General features: G+C 41.5%; 2 protein-coding genes across 3 annotated transcripts in view; one reads left to right on the top strand and one right to left on the bottom strand.

The window, feature by feature from the left end:
• The window catches only part of LOC119734203 (transmembrane channel-like protein 7), a 33,718-nt gene extending 29,957 nt beyond the window's left edge, over positions 1-3,761 (bottom strand). Inside the window, exons 1-2 of one of the 2 annotated variants that reach the window (XM_038207560.1) lie at positions 3,654-3,761; positions 820-1,219 (exon numbers count right to left, since the gene is read on the bottom strand). In XM_038207560.1, coding sequence (XP_038063488.1) covers positions 820-1,219; positions 3,654-3,660 — 407 coding nt within the window. In that variant the 5' untranslated portion in view covers positions 3,661-3,761. Of the gene's footprint in view, positions 1-819; positions 1,220-3,241; positions 3,265-3,653 lie in introns of those variants that run through there. The other variant, XM_038207561.1, reaches the window with a different exon arrangement.
• Positions 3,762-5,057: 1,296 nt separating this feature from the next.
• LOC119734202 (transmembrane channel-like protein 7) overlaps positions 5,058-13,908 on the top strand; it is a 36,115-nt gene continuing 27,264 nt past the window's right edge. The window contains 3 exon segments of the mRNA XM_038207559.1: positions 5,058-5,241; positions 11,517-12,037; positions 12,162-12,382. Of these exon segments, the coding sequence (XP_038063487.1) occupies positions 11,577-12,037; positions 12,162-12,382 (682 nt within the window). The 5' untranslated portion in view covers positions 5,058-5,241; positions 11,517-11,576.

Genomic DNA, 13,908 nt, shown 5'->3' on the forward strand with positions numbered 1-13,908 from the left:
GTGTAGCAGAGTAGGCTTTCAAGAAGTCTTGATCAAAAAGGGTGTAGTCCATAACAACCATGTTGCTCAATTGGTGCTTTCAGTTTCCACATTGTTTTCACTGGAATAGTCCATACAGTATTCGTTCTCGAGGTCCAAGTACTTGTACCTAGACATGTTAGAGGCCCGAGTACTCAAGCTCCGTTTCACAAAACCTGTACCGATAGTACTTTGAAGGTCCAAGTTCTTGGACTCAGGTACCCGTACTCGTTCTCAAGGGTCAAAGTACTTGGATGTGAGTGGGACTCAATAGCTTGGTACTCAGAAGTACTTTGTACTTAGATAAAAGTACTTGACTACAACACTGCATTTTTTCCTGAAGAGTTTCTAACAAAATCAGGATTTTTTTTCAGATTTGTGTTTTTATCATTGACCATATAGGCCTATTGACATAATTGAAATTATAACATGAGTGTAATCGTTGTGTAAAGACGGAATGAGACTAATTTCAAGAATATTTAGATTAGAAGGCACACAGGTGTTATCTAAATCTCGAACTATAAATAGAATAAGATAAATTGTATGCCCTTCATTAAAAACTTCAATGAATACAGCACAGTTTTTTTACAAAAAAAATTATGTCGGCAGAGGGCAATCCTGCATCACTTTCTTCACATACAATAATCTCAATTTTAATTTGCCGGCAAAACCCAATTTTAATTGAGATTATGTTTGGTGCAGAAAGTGGTGTCAGTAGGCCCATCCACTAATTGTTTTTCTATCAAGTATCACGGCCAGTAAGCAGTAGCCATGTTCCCTGCAATCTCTGACCAAACTCACCGTAGTTCCCGTTTTTTGTGTAAAGTAGCCGGCATCTCCCGGATGATTTTGGCCCTGCTCTCGACCGCATCTTCTTTATCCCCTTGCACGTCCAACTTGTGCAACTCAAACTCGATGGCGTTGTGGCAATGTTGCCGGCTGTAAGTGCCGCCCATGGTGCCCTGCCGTGTCACGGGCCGTCCCGTCAGGGCGTCAGTCTCCGGGCCGTCTCCCGGCGCGAGGTCCGGTTGGTGATACATGGCCGGACCGTTGATTGTCCCGTTGCCTTGCTCAACTCCGCCCGAGTCAGTTACGGGAACCGTTGCTGCATACGGCAGTTCTACTTTAACTGTCTCGTTGTTATTCGAGGTGTACAAATCATCGGCTGGTGGGGAAGACACTTCCCCGTTGTTGGAAACCCCTAAAGCGATTAGATGAAGCGAATTTATTGGGGTAGATTGCTTGGATAAAACAAAAGTTTGAAGTTTGGTTTGATCATGGCATGGTTTGATCGATCAACGCAAAAGTAAGTACACGGACCAACGTACGTGTACACGTACACGTACAGTCGGCCATGGGTCATACGCCAAACTGTGGTCGCCTGACTATTGTTCTTATTTATTTCCAACGTGTAGATAATGCCAGGCCATGCGTATCCCGTGCGCTTATATTTTTTCCCAATCCGTCATAATATTTTGGCCCTTTTAGGTAGAATGGTGGACTAGCTGTTTTATATGAACTAGCACCATCAATGAGAAGAAGACAACGCCATTCTAAGGAAATGAAACAGGAGTTATCGACACTAATTAATGGGCCGGCTCGAAAGCCTGGCCTAATAGTAATAAAGCCATTTGTGGATTCTTTCCCCTCGCTCATCTTCGAGAAACCACTCATTTTGTTGTTTGTAGTATTTGTTTCGTTGGAACTTGAAGCAAAAAAACTTGCTGAAAAATTCTATGTAGGGTGCATAACAATTCAACAGTTGACGTTTTAACTCAGTGGCTACTGATTAAAGAAAACCGGGGAGGAAAAATACTATTTATTCTTGGAGTCTTATATAGAACCGGAACTTGACAAAAAAATGCCCGAGGGCACACTTTTTTAAAACACTCGAATGATGTCATTTCAGTCGCAATCATTTCGAAGAGTATTTTATAGCATGTCTTGTCTTCATTTTGAGTTTTTCTCATCACATTTCGTACTGCATGCCTTTAAAAAAATTGGCTGGCCTAAACCCGGTCGAGCCGAGCGTACACTTTCTTAGAGATACTACTTTGACTCTCCTAGTGCTCTTATACAAATTCGATATTTCTTCCTCCTTATGAATTCTCATTTTCGGGGTTTTTTTTACGTTTATTTGTCTGTCGTAGGCGTATAGAGTTTTTATTATTGTTACTTAAATAATGTCGCCAGGCCGCAAATAATTCAACATGTGAACTAATTGTTCCATGGGGATGTGTAATGCTGAATAAATGCGACATAATAGTCGTAGGCATTTAATTTCGCCACGGGTGATAAGCAGGGGCGGCGAAACGCTTTTTCAAACTGGGGCAACATTAAAAGGGGCACGTCGATTGAAGGACTAGCTGTTCTTATAGCTGAACTAACATGCGGATCAGCATGGGCTGGGACAGTTTGGAACCTTTCCCCTTGCTCCTCTTCGAGAAACCACTACGAACATTTTGCCAAGGCTTTGTGAATTCTTTTCGTTTAAAATTGAAGCAACAAGGATGCATCATACCGGTTGACGTTAATAGCTCAGTTGCTGCTGATTAAAGAAAATCAGGGGAAACATAGTGTTATAATTTGCACAATTTATTTATAGATTGCTGCTAAGATACTTAGGAATGTGCCCGAGGGCACTCTTTTTTTAACACCTTTTCTTTTCTGTCGAACGATGCCATTTCAGTCGGAATCATTTTGTATCAAGAGTATTTTGTAGCATGTCTTCATTAGTCTTTCTCATCACCTTTCCGGGTTATATAACTACCTTAATATTTGTGGCTATAGGCCTATACCGACCCCGAGCTTACACAATCTTAGAGATGCTCCTCTGACTCCCCTAGTGCTCTTATACAAATTCGATCTTTGTTCCTCCTTAAGAATTCTCATTTCTCATTTGGTTACACTATTTTTTTTCTATTGTAGGCGTATGCATAAAAAAGAGCTTTTAAATCTGAATAATGCCGCCAGGCCGCAAATAATTCAATATGTTCAATAACTTATTAATGATATATAATCATAATCTTGGGCCAGAGGATGTGTAGGGCTGATAGAATAATAAATACGACGTCTTAGCGTTTCGCAGACAAACTTTGCTGCAGGTGATGAGGACAGATCATTATGCATGTAGCGGATGCAGGAACGGGGGAGGGGGGGGGGGATGAGAGGGGGCGGGGATATATTCCGCCACGTTTTGATATTTTTTCTTCGGCCCACCCACATTTGAATAGCCCGCATCATTCTTGCTGGAGGAGACGGATGCACGGTTTCATGCCACTTTAAGAAATGTTTCGCCGCCATTGTGACAGAAAAATTTCTGAAGGTGATGTCCAGGACAATCATGGAGGTATGGAGGATCGCCATATAATTCGATGACGATGAAGACGATGATAATAACGAATGACAACGACATGAGCGACGATCGCCGTTTCCGTGCTAACATTAAACATAAATAAACCCAATAGATTCGCTTCCCATACCACATTATCTATGGCCTATAATAAGGTGCTGAAGTTGTCGAGATTGTTAGTAGTTGCCTGTCCAGAACACGGAGGAAAAAAATCGAAAGGACGTTGCTCCGTCTCTTTTTTCTTTAAGAATGACGACAATAAGAAAATGAAGGATCAACTTACCAGACATGGAGTTAATTCATCTCATCTTATTGATAGTAAAAGTATTGGCCCGCATTTCCAGTAACTGGACTGATGGAGATGTTACGCTGTATACAATTCAATTATATCTTCCCCTTCACTAATCAAACACAATCACTGGACATTGACAGCATCATTGTTATGTAAAGTATAGCTGTTTCTTGTACCCCATGGTTACAGCGTGCAGGACTATATACCATCGTTTCCCAAATAGGACCATGGAGAAATAAAACACACGAATCGACTTAGGGATATACTTTTTTCCCATCAGAAACATTTCGTCTTTATGAACGATTAAAGTCACTCTATAATAAATTGCAGAGTCAAAGTCGGACTGGAGGACTGGGGGAGGGGTCAACAAAAAGTTTGTATTTTGTAAGGCTTGGCATATATCGTCTTCAAAACGGATCACTCATGCATGCATTCAACGTTTGATGCTATTTTTCTAAGATTATGGAGGTACTTCATTTTAAATTCCCCTTTCCCAGAATGATGCACAATACCAAGTCAATGTTTCGGTGTTCTAAATTCTTTTCAGGAAATTAATTCTTGAAAATCTGACTTCAAAATCTCTATAAATGGGGTGTCGGAAACTGTTTGTTTCACGGTCGATATTCCTGAATAGGAGCTATTATGGCAACCCGTTATATTGGGGATTACATGGGACAACAGATGTGACGTAACTGGTGAAGATAAAACCTGTGCAGACACTGTGTGCTGGGCGCATCATAGACGGTAAATAAGTATAGACGAAATTAGATAAAGGTGATGTGATGACAGACCAGCGGCGGATATGGATCTACCGGGGAGGGGGGGGGGGGGGGGGGGGGGGGGGGGGCAAAAAAAAACCCCACAAAATAACAGGGGAAAAATATTGCATTCCTGTTACCTCTCCTCCCCTTGTCAGCTACACCCCACCCCCGCCAGACATCGCTCCGCCAGCAGCACGTTTTTCCGAAAGGCCACGCCGTACGCCTGACGGGTGAATTAGTAAATTTCTTCTTTCAAGTCCGCAAGGGATTGGAAAAAAAAACATACATCGTCTCCAAACTGGTTTACAAACATTTCGTGGCAATTCAACATTATTTTGTTTCCATTCTGTATAACTATTATTTTGAAATGCTTTTGAGCTTGCAAAACTTGCAATTTGCGTCGACGGGTAAGCGGCCTATGCACATTCCAATAATTTTCCCCGCCCCGCCTATTTGTCTTCGAAGAAAACAGGGGAAGAAATTGTATTTGGGTCTTTGGGTGTAGCTACTGGACTGCCTTGAATTTGTGAGGGTGAGTAAGTCATTGATAGTTTTTCCTGAGTACTTCGAAAGATTATTGTCTTATCTCGTCTTGTGGAATTCTTCATTAAGTTGGGTGCGGCGTTCACAATACATTGACCCCTTGCTACATGCTGTGTACTCCGTATAGCGCCCTCTATCAAAGCATGATCCAGCTGCAACTACCGGAAGCTTGTACTTGTATCACTACTTACTTGCCAGCTCGAAAATTTCTGCTTCAGTTTTTGCCGGGCCAACAATCCTGAAGATATGTCGCACTCAAATCAGATCATATGAAGGTAAAGAAACCGGGGAAGTCTTTTAGATAAACGTTTACCCTAATAACATCGCACAAAGAATTGTTTGTTCGATCTTAACTCGAACTCTTGCGAACCCAAATCACCTGACGTTTGTAATTGTTATTGTGATGTTATTTCTATTACCGGATTCATCATGTGAATATGTTCAGAATGTCTCTTTTGAGTGTCACTTAGTCAGCTGTTTTGGTGAGTCTTTTTAACCTTATATAGGTACGGGGTCCTAAAGGTAAGGATTACCCTTTGTCAAGTTTTGATTTTCATATTTAGACATACAATTAAAGTCTAAATATAAAAACCAAAACTTGACGAAGTTCTACATTTTCGGGTACATGTTCAGCCCCATAAACATGATAAATGTGGCCAATTTACTGGACTACCTCCATAAATAAAGGCCACACTTGGAACATGTACCCGAATATGTAGAACTTTGTCAAGTTTTGATTTTCACATTTAGGCTTTGTTTGTAGTTTATTCATGCTTTAGAAGCATACTCACCCTCTTTAAAGCGATAGAAAATTATTTCCCTCCCTCCCCATTTTCAGACATCTATATTTCATGTAATTTCCAGGTTCATTTTGAACACGTTAACATATCTAAATTCCAACACAAAATAACACAAGGATTAGATGTCTGAAAATTGCTTGAAAGAGGGTGAGTGTGCTTCTAAAGCATAAATAAGCTAAAAAACAAAGTCTAAATATGAAAATCAAAACTTGGCAAAGTTAGGGTGCATGTTCCAAGTGTGGCCTTTATTTACGGAGGTAGTCCAGTAAATTGGCCACATTTATGGGGCTAACATGTTCAGTGTATGGTGATTGTGCATGGTTTATTTTTGGTGAAGTTAGAGTGATTTTTTGCTGTCTTAAAATGGCTTCTGCAATCTATAGCAGACTTCTCTTCATTCTAAGGACACTGTTTTTCTGTATTTTTGAACAGTATGCGATTTTCTTATAAATTCATGGAGCAACTATAAGAATGCAGCACTAAACCACAATGCACCGCATTGACAAATGCGATTTAGCAAGACATCAACTAGAGCCTACATTTAATGCATTTCCACATTTGGTACAGTTTGGTGCGTTCACAGTTCGTCACTGCACGGAGGAAAAATAACTAGAAGTAGAGCAAAGTACAGTCATTGCGACAGTTCCGGATCATCGACAGTTCCGGATCACTTGATTAAATGAAAACTAATTCAAGTGTAACCAAACTTTGTTTTCGAGAAGAGTTTTTACCAGTTTGAAGGTCTATCAATTTGCAAAATTTTGTCGGGTAAAAGAAATCTTGGAAATCGCTTAAGCATTACCCATGATCCAGTTCGGCAAAATGTCCGCTTCTTTTGTAACTGGCCAGTGAAGGAAGCGTGTAAAGGCAAAAACCTGGTTTCGTGTGGAACGTAGCCGACATTTGTTGTTTTGTTCTTTTAAAGAAATAATCTCAAGTATCCCTGAGTGATATCTGCTGCTTAAGCGATTCCTGTAGTGTAGGGCCCCAGTTTTGTTTCGTTCAAATTAGAATCAAGAATTTTTTTTATTTCTAAAAAATGACATTGTCAACCTACAGCAGACTTCTTTCAATGTAATGACATCTTTTGGTAATTTTTGAACAGTTTCGTAAGGTAGAAATTACGATTTTCCTGCGCAGTTTACGGGCCGGTTGGTGCCATGCAGCGCGACTTGCGTGCTCACGGTACGCATGGTACATCGCGCGGTGATCGCCATCTTTATTTTTGTGTTACGTTTTGTTGTTGTCATCGTCATTTTACCCCAAATTTCCCTCAAAAATTCAAAACCCTGCCATTTATCTATGACATACATGTACCTATATATGTTCTTGATGTCGCCAACTAGTTTGGTTGGTCAAATAATTTAAAAGTGGAATTTGTTTCCTTATAGGAACCGGGCCCTACACTACACGATCGCCATCTACATGTACATTTAAACCTCACATGTTCTTTAACAAACAGTGTAACTTTTTTTCCATTTGTAAAGAGAAATATTGTATTTTACTGGGTAGCTATAATGCTTTTGAGCATAGCTGCATAAATCGTTTTGAGAACTTTCAAAGAAAAATTCAATCTTATAACTTTCAAAATTGTTACAGAAAACAATTGGAACTTTTTACTCAAAACATTTCTAAAGTTTTTCCAAACAATCTCCAGAAACCAGGTTTTGAAAAAAAAGCCCAGGGGTGCGTCAACTTGTGGTCAGGGTTTGTGACTCGCGATCTGAGTGTCTGGGGTTCAAATCCAGCTGCTGGCTACATGTACAAGCTATGTTCTTGGGCAAGCCACTTTATCCCTACTTGTCCTATTCCCCTGCTTTTTGATTTTGCAACACTGGCTGGTCACGTCATCCGGTGCTCTGATAATTTGGGAACAATTTTGTTGTGGGTCCGGCCTTGATGCCCCCCCCCCCCTTCATAAAATGCTGGTGTGCCCCCCCCCCCCCCCGAAAAAAAAAAGTTTAGTGCATTCCAGTGAGGAATTTAAGCCCTCTTTTCAAAAAAATCAAACCAGGGGTGCGTCAACTTCTGGTCAGGGTTTGTGACTCGTGATCTGAGGGTCAAGGGTTCAAATCCAGCTGCTGGCTACATGTACAAGCTATGTTCTTGGGCAAGCCACTTTATCCCTACTTGTCCTGTTTCCCTGCTTTTTGATTTTGCAACACTGGCTGGTCACGTCAGCCGGTGCTCTGATAATTTGGGAAAAATTTTGTTGTGGGTCCGCCCTTAATGCCCCCCCCCCCCCTTCATAAAATGCTGGTGTGCCCCCCCCCCCCCCCCCCCCCCGAAAAAAAAATACCGGCTACGCCACTGGAGTAACCTTCAATTGACTGTTGATGTATGTACCTTCCAAAGATAATACAAATAATATTCTCATTTGTTTCATGCCATGGAAACTGGAAATGAATGCCTGGCCCCATTTGAGCAAAATTAGTTGGTTCAGAATTTCACCTACTGAACCAAAGCGTTCAAAAGTCATTTTTGTCTGCTCCATACTGGTACATGAATATGTACAGAGTGGTACATGTTTGTTTGCTCGGTGCTCTTCTTTTGTAATTCCGGCAATGTTTGTCTGTACAAAGATTGATCTCAATGCGTGTTTATCTGGTTGCCATGATTAAAGTCGGGCCATGTCCTGGATTAATTTGTAACGCTATCATCACTATTATTAGCATTCAAGATTCTGGATGCCATGGTGGTACATAACATGGTGTAAAACAGGGTTGTTGAAAAAAGGACACACCCTTTGTGTTTGAACGGCAACAGCGATCTGATACACCGTGCCCTCTGGAGACATGCACACAATAGGGAACAAAAGATTGTATACGCCTCTAAAGGGCAATTTCTATAGATGAATACGTCTCCACAATATTTTCACGAAATAGATATATGGATTTTACTCAAAAACTAGGAATTTCCAAGATGGGTTGATCTGTCGCAAATGGAAGAGTTTTAGAAAAGGGACATTAAGTCCGAATTTCAGCCAAGGAAATTAATTCTGGTTAAAATAAGAGCATTTTGAAACTTCACTTTCAAACTCGAAAACATTATTACACGAGAACAAAGAAATGTCTCCACAGTGATACACATTTCAGTATGCGTGCAAGAGTGTTTAAGAGCACTTCCAAACTGTACCCTACATGTACATTTACCCAGTGATTGTTGTTGTGTTTAGGGGTACTTGTAATAACCTTGGTTAGAAAATTCAAGGGGTCTTCTGGCTCTGTTGGTTTGGGGGGGTTGGGGGTTGGTGAGGGGTGAGTCTTACAATTGACAGGCGAATTATTTACATGTTATTGGGGGACCAAAAAATTCATTTTGTCCCCTGAAGTAGCACCATACAATATTCCAAATTGCTGTTCAAAGGCTGTTGGTCTGTTTTGGTGCAGAAATCCACCTTAACGAAAAAAATCATGGATTTCAACACCACAGCCACCCCATTTTGAAGAAAATTTTGTAAATCTGGAAAAAATACTAGATACATTAAAGGGAATATACATCATTTGCTTTTGCTGTAATTTTCAGAAATGGATGGAATTGGGGGGTTGGAAATATATAGCAAATATAGTTACACTGACTTTTTTGAGGTTTTGGGTTCGAAAATGCTATAAAAACCAAGAAAATTTTCCTTTTCCTGTAGTCTGGTTTCCTGACTCCATATAAGAAGAAACAGAGCAGTTTACATACATTGGGGAATTGTAAGGTCCAGGGAACCAGTCTAGCTGGCTTGTACCCGTTCATAGGTGTGTAATCCATTGCAAACAAGTGCGATGGTCAATTGGGGCCAGTATTTGAAGAAAAGCCAGTTTTTTCCAACGCTGGTCGGCCGACCAGCGTTGGAAATTGATATTAAAATACCACTTTTCTTGAAAATGACAGTATACCAGGTGCCATGATTTTACAGGATGCTTTACACTGTCATTCACTAACAGTCCAGCAAGGTATTTCAAAATGATTTGGTAGTTTTATTTTTTGATGTTTGCAAATGTTGTATTTTCCCTTTAAATACCGTAGCAATTGCACATTTCAAACGATGACACCAACTACACTCTGCAAAGAGTTGAGTCACAGTTAACGAACAGCAACTTGTGAGTTATTTTAATCACAAATTTAGCAGTGTCATGCATTCTATCGTCATAGACGTGCAGGCATGCGTGATACGCACAGCTGTCAAACACAATACGACTCGTGTCCTGCTGCAACTGCCAGTGTATTCACAGAATTTGATTGTCATAACCAATTCCAGTTCAGGATGTGCACGCAGCTGAAATACTGCTCTGTTGATGTGCGGTGTGTGTCGGCACCTATAAAAAGAATTGGGGGTGTTGTTTAATACCAAACTGAAGTTTAATGCAGAATGTTGATTGTTTGTACTTTTACTGTTGAATTTGTCTTGTCATGCATGGAAACTTTGAAAAAACCACAAAATGTAATGAAAACTGTTAATCTGTATTGGTTCGGAGAAAGGGGGCTGTTTTCAAAATCTGTACTAGTTTGCGTTGGAAAATCCTTCATTTTTTTGTTTACATGTTTGTTATTTTGTAAAAAAACAAACTCTTTTCAACATTTGAAAATTGGGTGTCCAAAAGTTGCCTTGATTTAAAAAAACAGTGAAAAAACAGCGTGCTCATTGAAGTTTAATGCTTAATTTTAGTGGTTAACAGACACCGTTCACACGTACGGCTAAAACCTTGTTTTCGTACCCCATGCCCAAAATCCACCTTTTAATCATGATATGCGTGGATACACTTGAAATTCTGCAAGAGCTGAGTCAACTTACATGTACTCGCGGCTACAAAATGTGTCATTGTGTTGAAAAAAATATATATGGAGGGGGTTAGGGGTCAAACGGTAAGGTTAAGATTTCATTCATTGGTGAAAAGTTGGCCCACTGCACATTACTAAAATAGGTTTGCAAACATAGACAGAGTTTTAAACCTGTATAAATTCTTTTGCTTTTTTGGTTGTTCAAATTATTTTTGAGAGCAGTTACAAACAGTGAGAGCATGTACCGTACACTGCACATTGAAATAAGTGTGCCGATGAAGACAGATTTTCATACTTGAAATCTTTTGCTCTATTTCGGTTGACAGATTTTATGAAGTTGCAAATGTGTTGATAAATGATTGTTCCTTTTTATCCGCGCTGGCTTTTAAGCCAAGAAAGGGGGATCTTGCGATAGTGTATTCCTTCCGTGTGTCCGTGTGTTCCATTTTGGTTAGGTTAACTGTTTAGTGCTGTCATATGAAAAGTCGGACTTCAATCTCAACCAAACTTGGTGATAATTATCTTTGGGTAGGGGGACTTCAGATGACTTGAGACATTTGAGGTCAATGGTCATCTAGGGGTCAAATGAGGTCATTGTTGATTTTGGTTAGGTCAGCTGAAAAGTGTGCATTTAAACTGAATGTAAATGCTGCCAGCATGCCAGGGGGATCGCTCAAGTTTATTATTATTATTATTATTAATCATTTCTGGTAATGAAACCAAGGATTCCTCAAAAGCGCCATAGGCACTGTAGCTCGCAAGCCTGAAGAAACCTGTGGAGAGAAGACAATTAGAAGAAGTTACAGTTTTAGAGGTGGGAGGAAAAGCCCAGAAGAATATTCTGGGGAAAACCCACGGAATCAGGCAGGGACTGAAAACCCAATCCACATATTGGCCCAGGCGGGATTCGAACCCGGGTCACAGCGGTGGAAGGCGAGGAAAGTACCGCTACGCCAACCTGACTTATGTTTATTTTGTTTCAGCAAGACGCCACAATGTCCAGCATTACCATTCTGAGATAAGCAACTGCGCAGTAAGCGACCATGCCGGACAAGAAGCAAAACCAAGGCCGTAAGAAGCAAGCCCCGAAACAACGAGGAGGCAAGAGCCCTGCTCGCAAGAATCCTCCCGGCAAGAGGCCCCAGAGCAAAAGCCCCGCCCGCAACAACAACCCCGCCCAAAGTGGCCCCGCCCGCAACAGCCCCGCCCTTGCTCCCCCAGCTGTTGGTCCACCCTCTCAAAATGCTCCGGCCGGCCAGCGTGGGCCCAGCCCACCGTCGCCGTACGACTACAACCCCACGACGCACTACAGCCGGCCAGTCAGTACCCATTCCATGGTGACAGCGGGACAGGACTTTCAGCACATTGATCCATGGTATTCCCAGCAGCAGGAGCAGCAGCAACAGCAACAACAACTACAACAACAACAACAACAACAACAACAACAACAACAACAACAACAACAACAGCAGCAGCAGTATTACCAGGATGACCCAGCATATAGGTAATTTTTCTCTTCAGTGCACATAACCTCTCTTTTCACGATTGTTTTGGTTTTCTTTTCAAGACCACATAGTTGTCCTGTACATAATGCACCCCACTTTTTTTTTGGTCGAATATTCTAGTAGACACTCACCGAGATTGGAAGCGCGACATTCTCCGCGAATGGACGGACGGCACTCCCCAACCCCCGAGGGGAGGACTTCTCCCTGGTTTGACGGCAGGGCCTCCCCTCATCTGAGCAACAGGAACTCCCCACGCCTCCGTGACAGACGCTCAGAGCGCCTAGCGAACGGAGATGAGGATTACGCATACGAACAACGGGACAGAGACATTGAAATGGGCAACAGTGAGTATGGTTTTATTTATTTCAAAAATGGACAAAGATGCTAACAAGCTGCTTTCTGACTGGATAGACTGTCGGCAAAAAAAATATACAATATCAAATAACTCAATGTTAAGTGGAGTGCCGTGGCCCTTGTGGTTTGGAGCATTGAATTTGTGATCTGTGGGTCATTCTGCGGGTTGTGGGTTCGAGTCCAGCCCGGGGTTACGGTGTGTGTGCCCTTGGGCAAGGCAGTTTGTCACTCATTGCTTCTCTCCACCCAGGAGTAAATGGGTACCTGTGAGGGCAGAGATGGTTATTGTGGTTGATTTTAGCTGCCTTGCGCCAAAACGGCAGCATCGAGCTGCGTACTCCTCAGGGAGCTGAGATGGTATTTGGAATGTTTAATTGGCCCGGTGATCAGAGGTACTTTTTGTAATAACAATGATGTAAAGTGCTTTGATCTTAGTGTTAAAAACACCAAATAAGAACCCATTATTGTTTTTATTTAAGTCAGTATTCAAATAAGTGATGGTTCGATCCTTTGTACACGTAGAAGGTCTCATCTTAAAGATCGTGCTAGGATAAAAAAAAATGTGCTGTCCCTCTATTTTTTAATTTATTTATTGTTATTTGGCATTAGGCCGAGATAGTCCCAAAAAATCTGTTTACTTATTTCCAGTGGGGTCCTTTAGTAAAAGATAAGGCAAAAGTTACAGTTTTAGAGGTCGGAGGAAAACCCACAATGACATTCCACAGAAAATCAACGTAATTAGTCAGGAACTGCAAACCAAATAGCCATACATTGGCCTTGGTGGGATTCGAACCTTGGTCACAATTGTGGAAGGTGAGAAGAGGACCAACTCGCCAACCTGACTCCCCACCGATGCACAAGGAACCTTGGGTGGGACTCGAACCCATGACATCCCACCCACCAGCGCAGAGGTCTTGGGTTCCAGTCTCCAACCAAGTGGGCTTGTGGATTTTCTGCCCCGAGCTCTTGTATGGCACTTGGTATCAGTGCTTGGGCTTGTGAAATTGTATCGATAAAGTGCAGAAGCCAATAATGAATTTAACATCTCTTTAATGCAAACGAATTCCATCGTACGATGCTAACTCCTTTTGGCAGTCTTGCTACCATCATGGAACCTTCACCCTAACAGAACTCAACCCATCAAACCCAAAGGGCATGTTTTGTTGGAATCTGTCAGGATGGGTACAGTACCCCTAAACTGACAGTCTTTTACATTGGGTTTGGCACACCTCCAGAATCAAAGTCAGAAATACATGTATGTGTGTGCAGTTTCCCATGTGGTGTTTGAATTTGCCAGGATGGGTATGGTTCCTAGTAAATCATGCTAGGGAGTTAGGGTTGGGTTTCTCAAAATTCATAACTAAGCAAGGAATGACTCGTCTTGCACACTTGTCATGAGTTGACCTAGCCCTGGTGGACTCCCTTTCCTCCCTACGTTACGGAGGGAGTCCTGCGTAAAAAGTGCTCAAAACCGAACGAAAACATTTCTGACCAATAATTTCAATATTTTTACCTT

This window comes from Patiria miniata, unplaced genomic scaffold, assembly GCF_015706575.1.
Source record: "Patiria miniata isolate m_02_andy unplaced genomic scaffold, ASM1570657v1 HiC_scaffold_27, whole genome shotgun sequence".
NCBI classification, from domain to species: Eukaryota; Metazoa; Echinodermata; class Asteroidea; order Valvatida; family Asterinidae; genus Patiria; species Patiria miniata.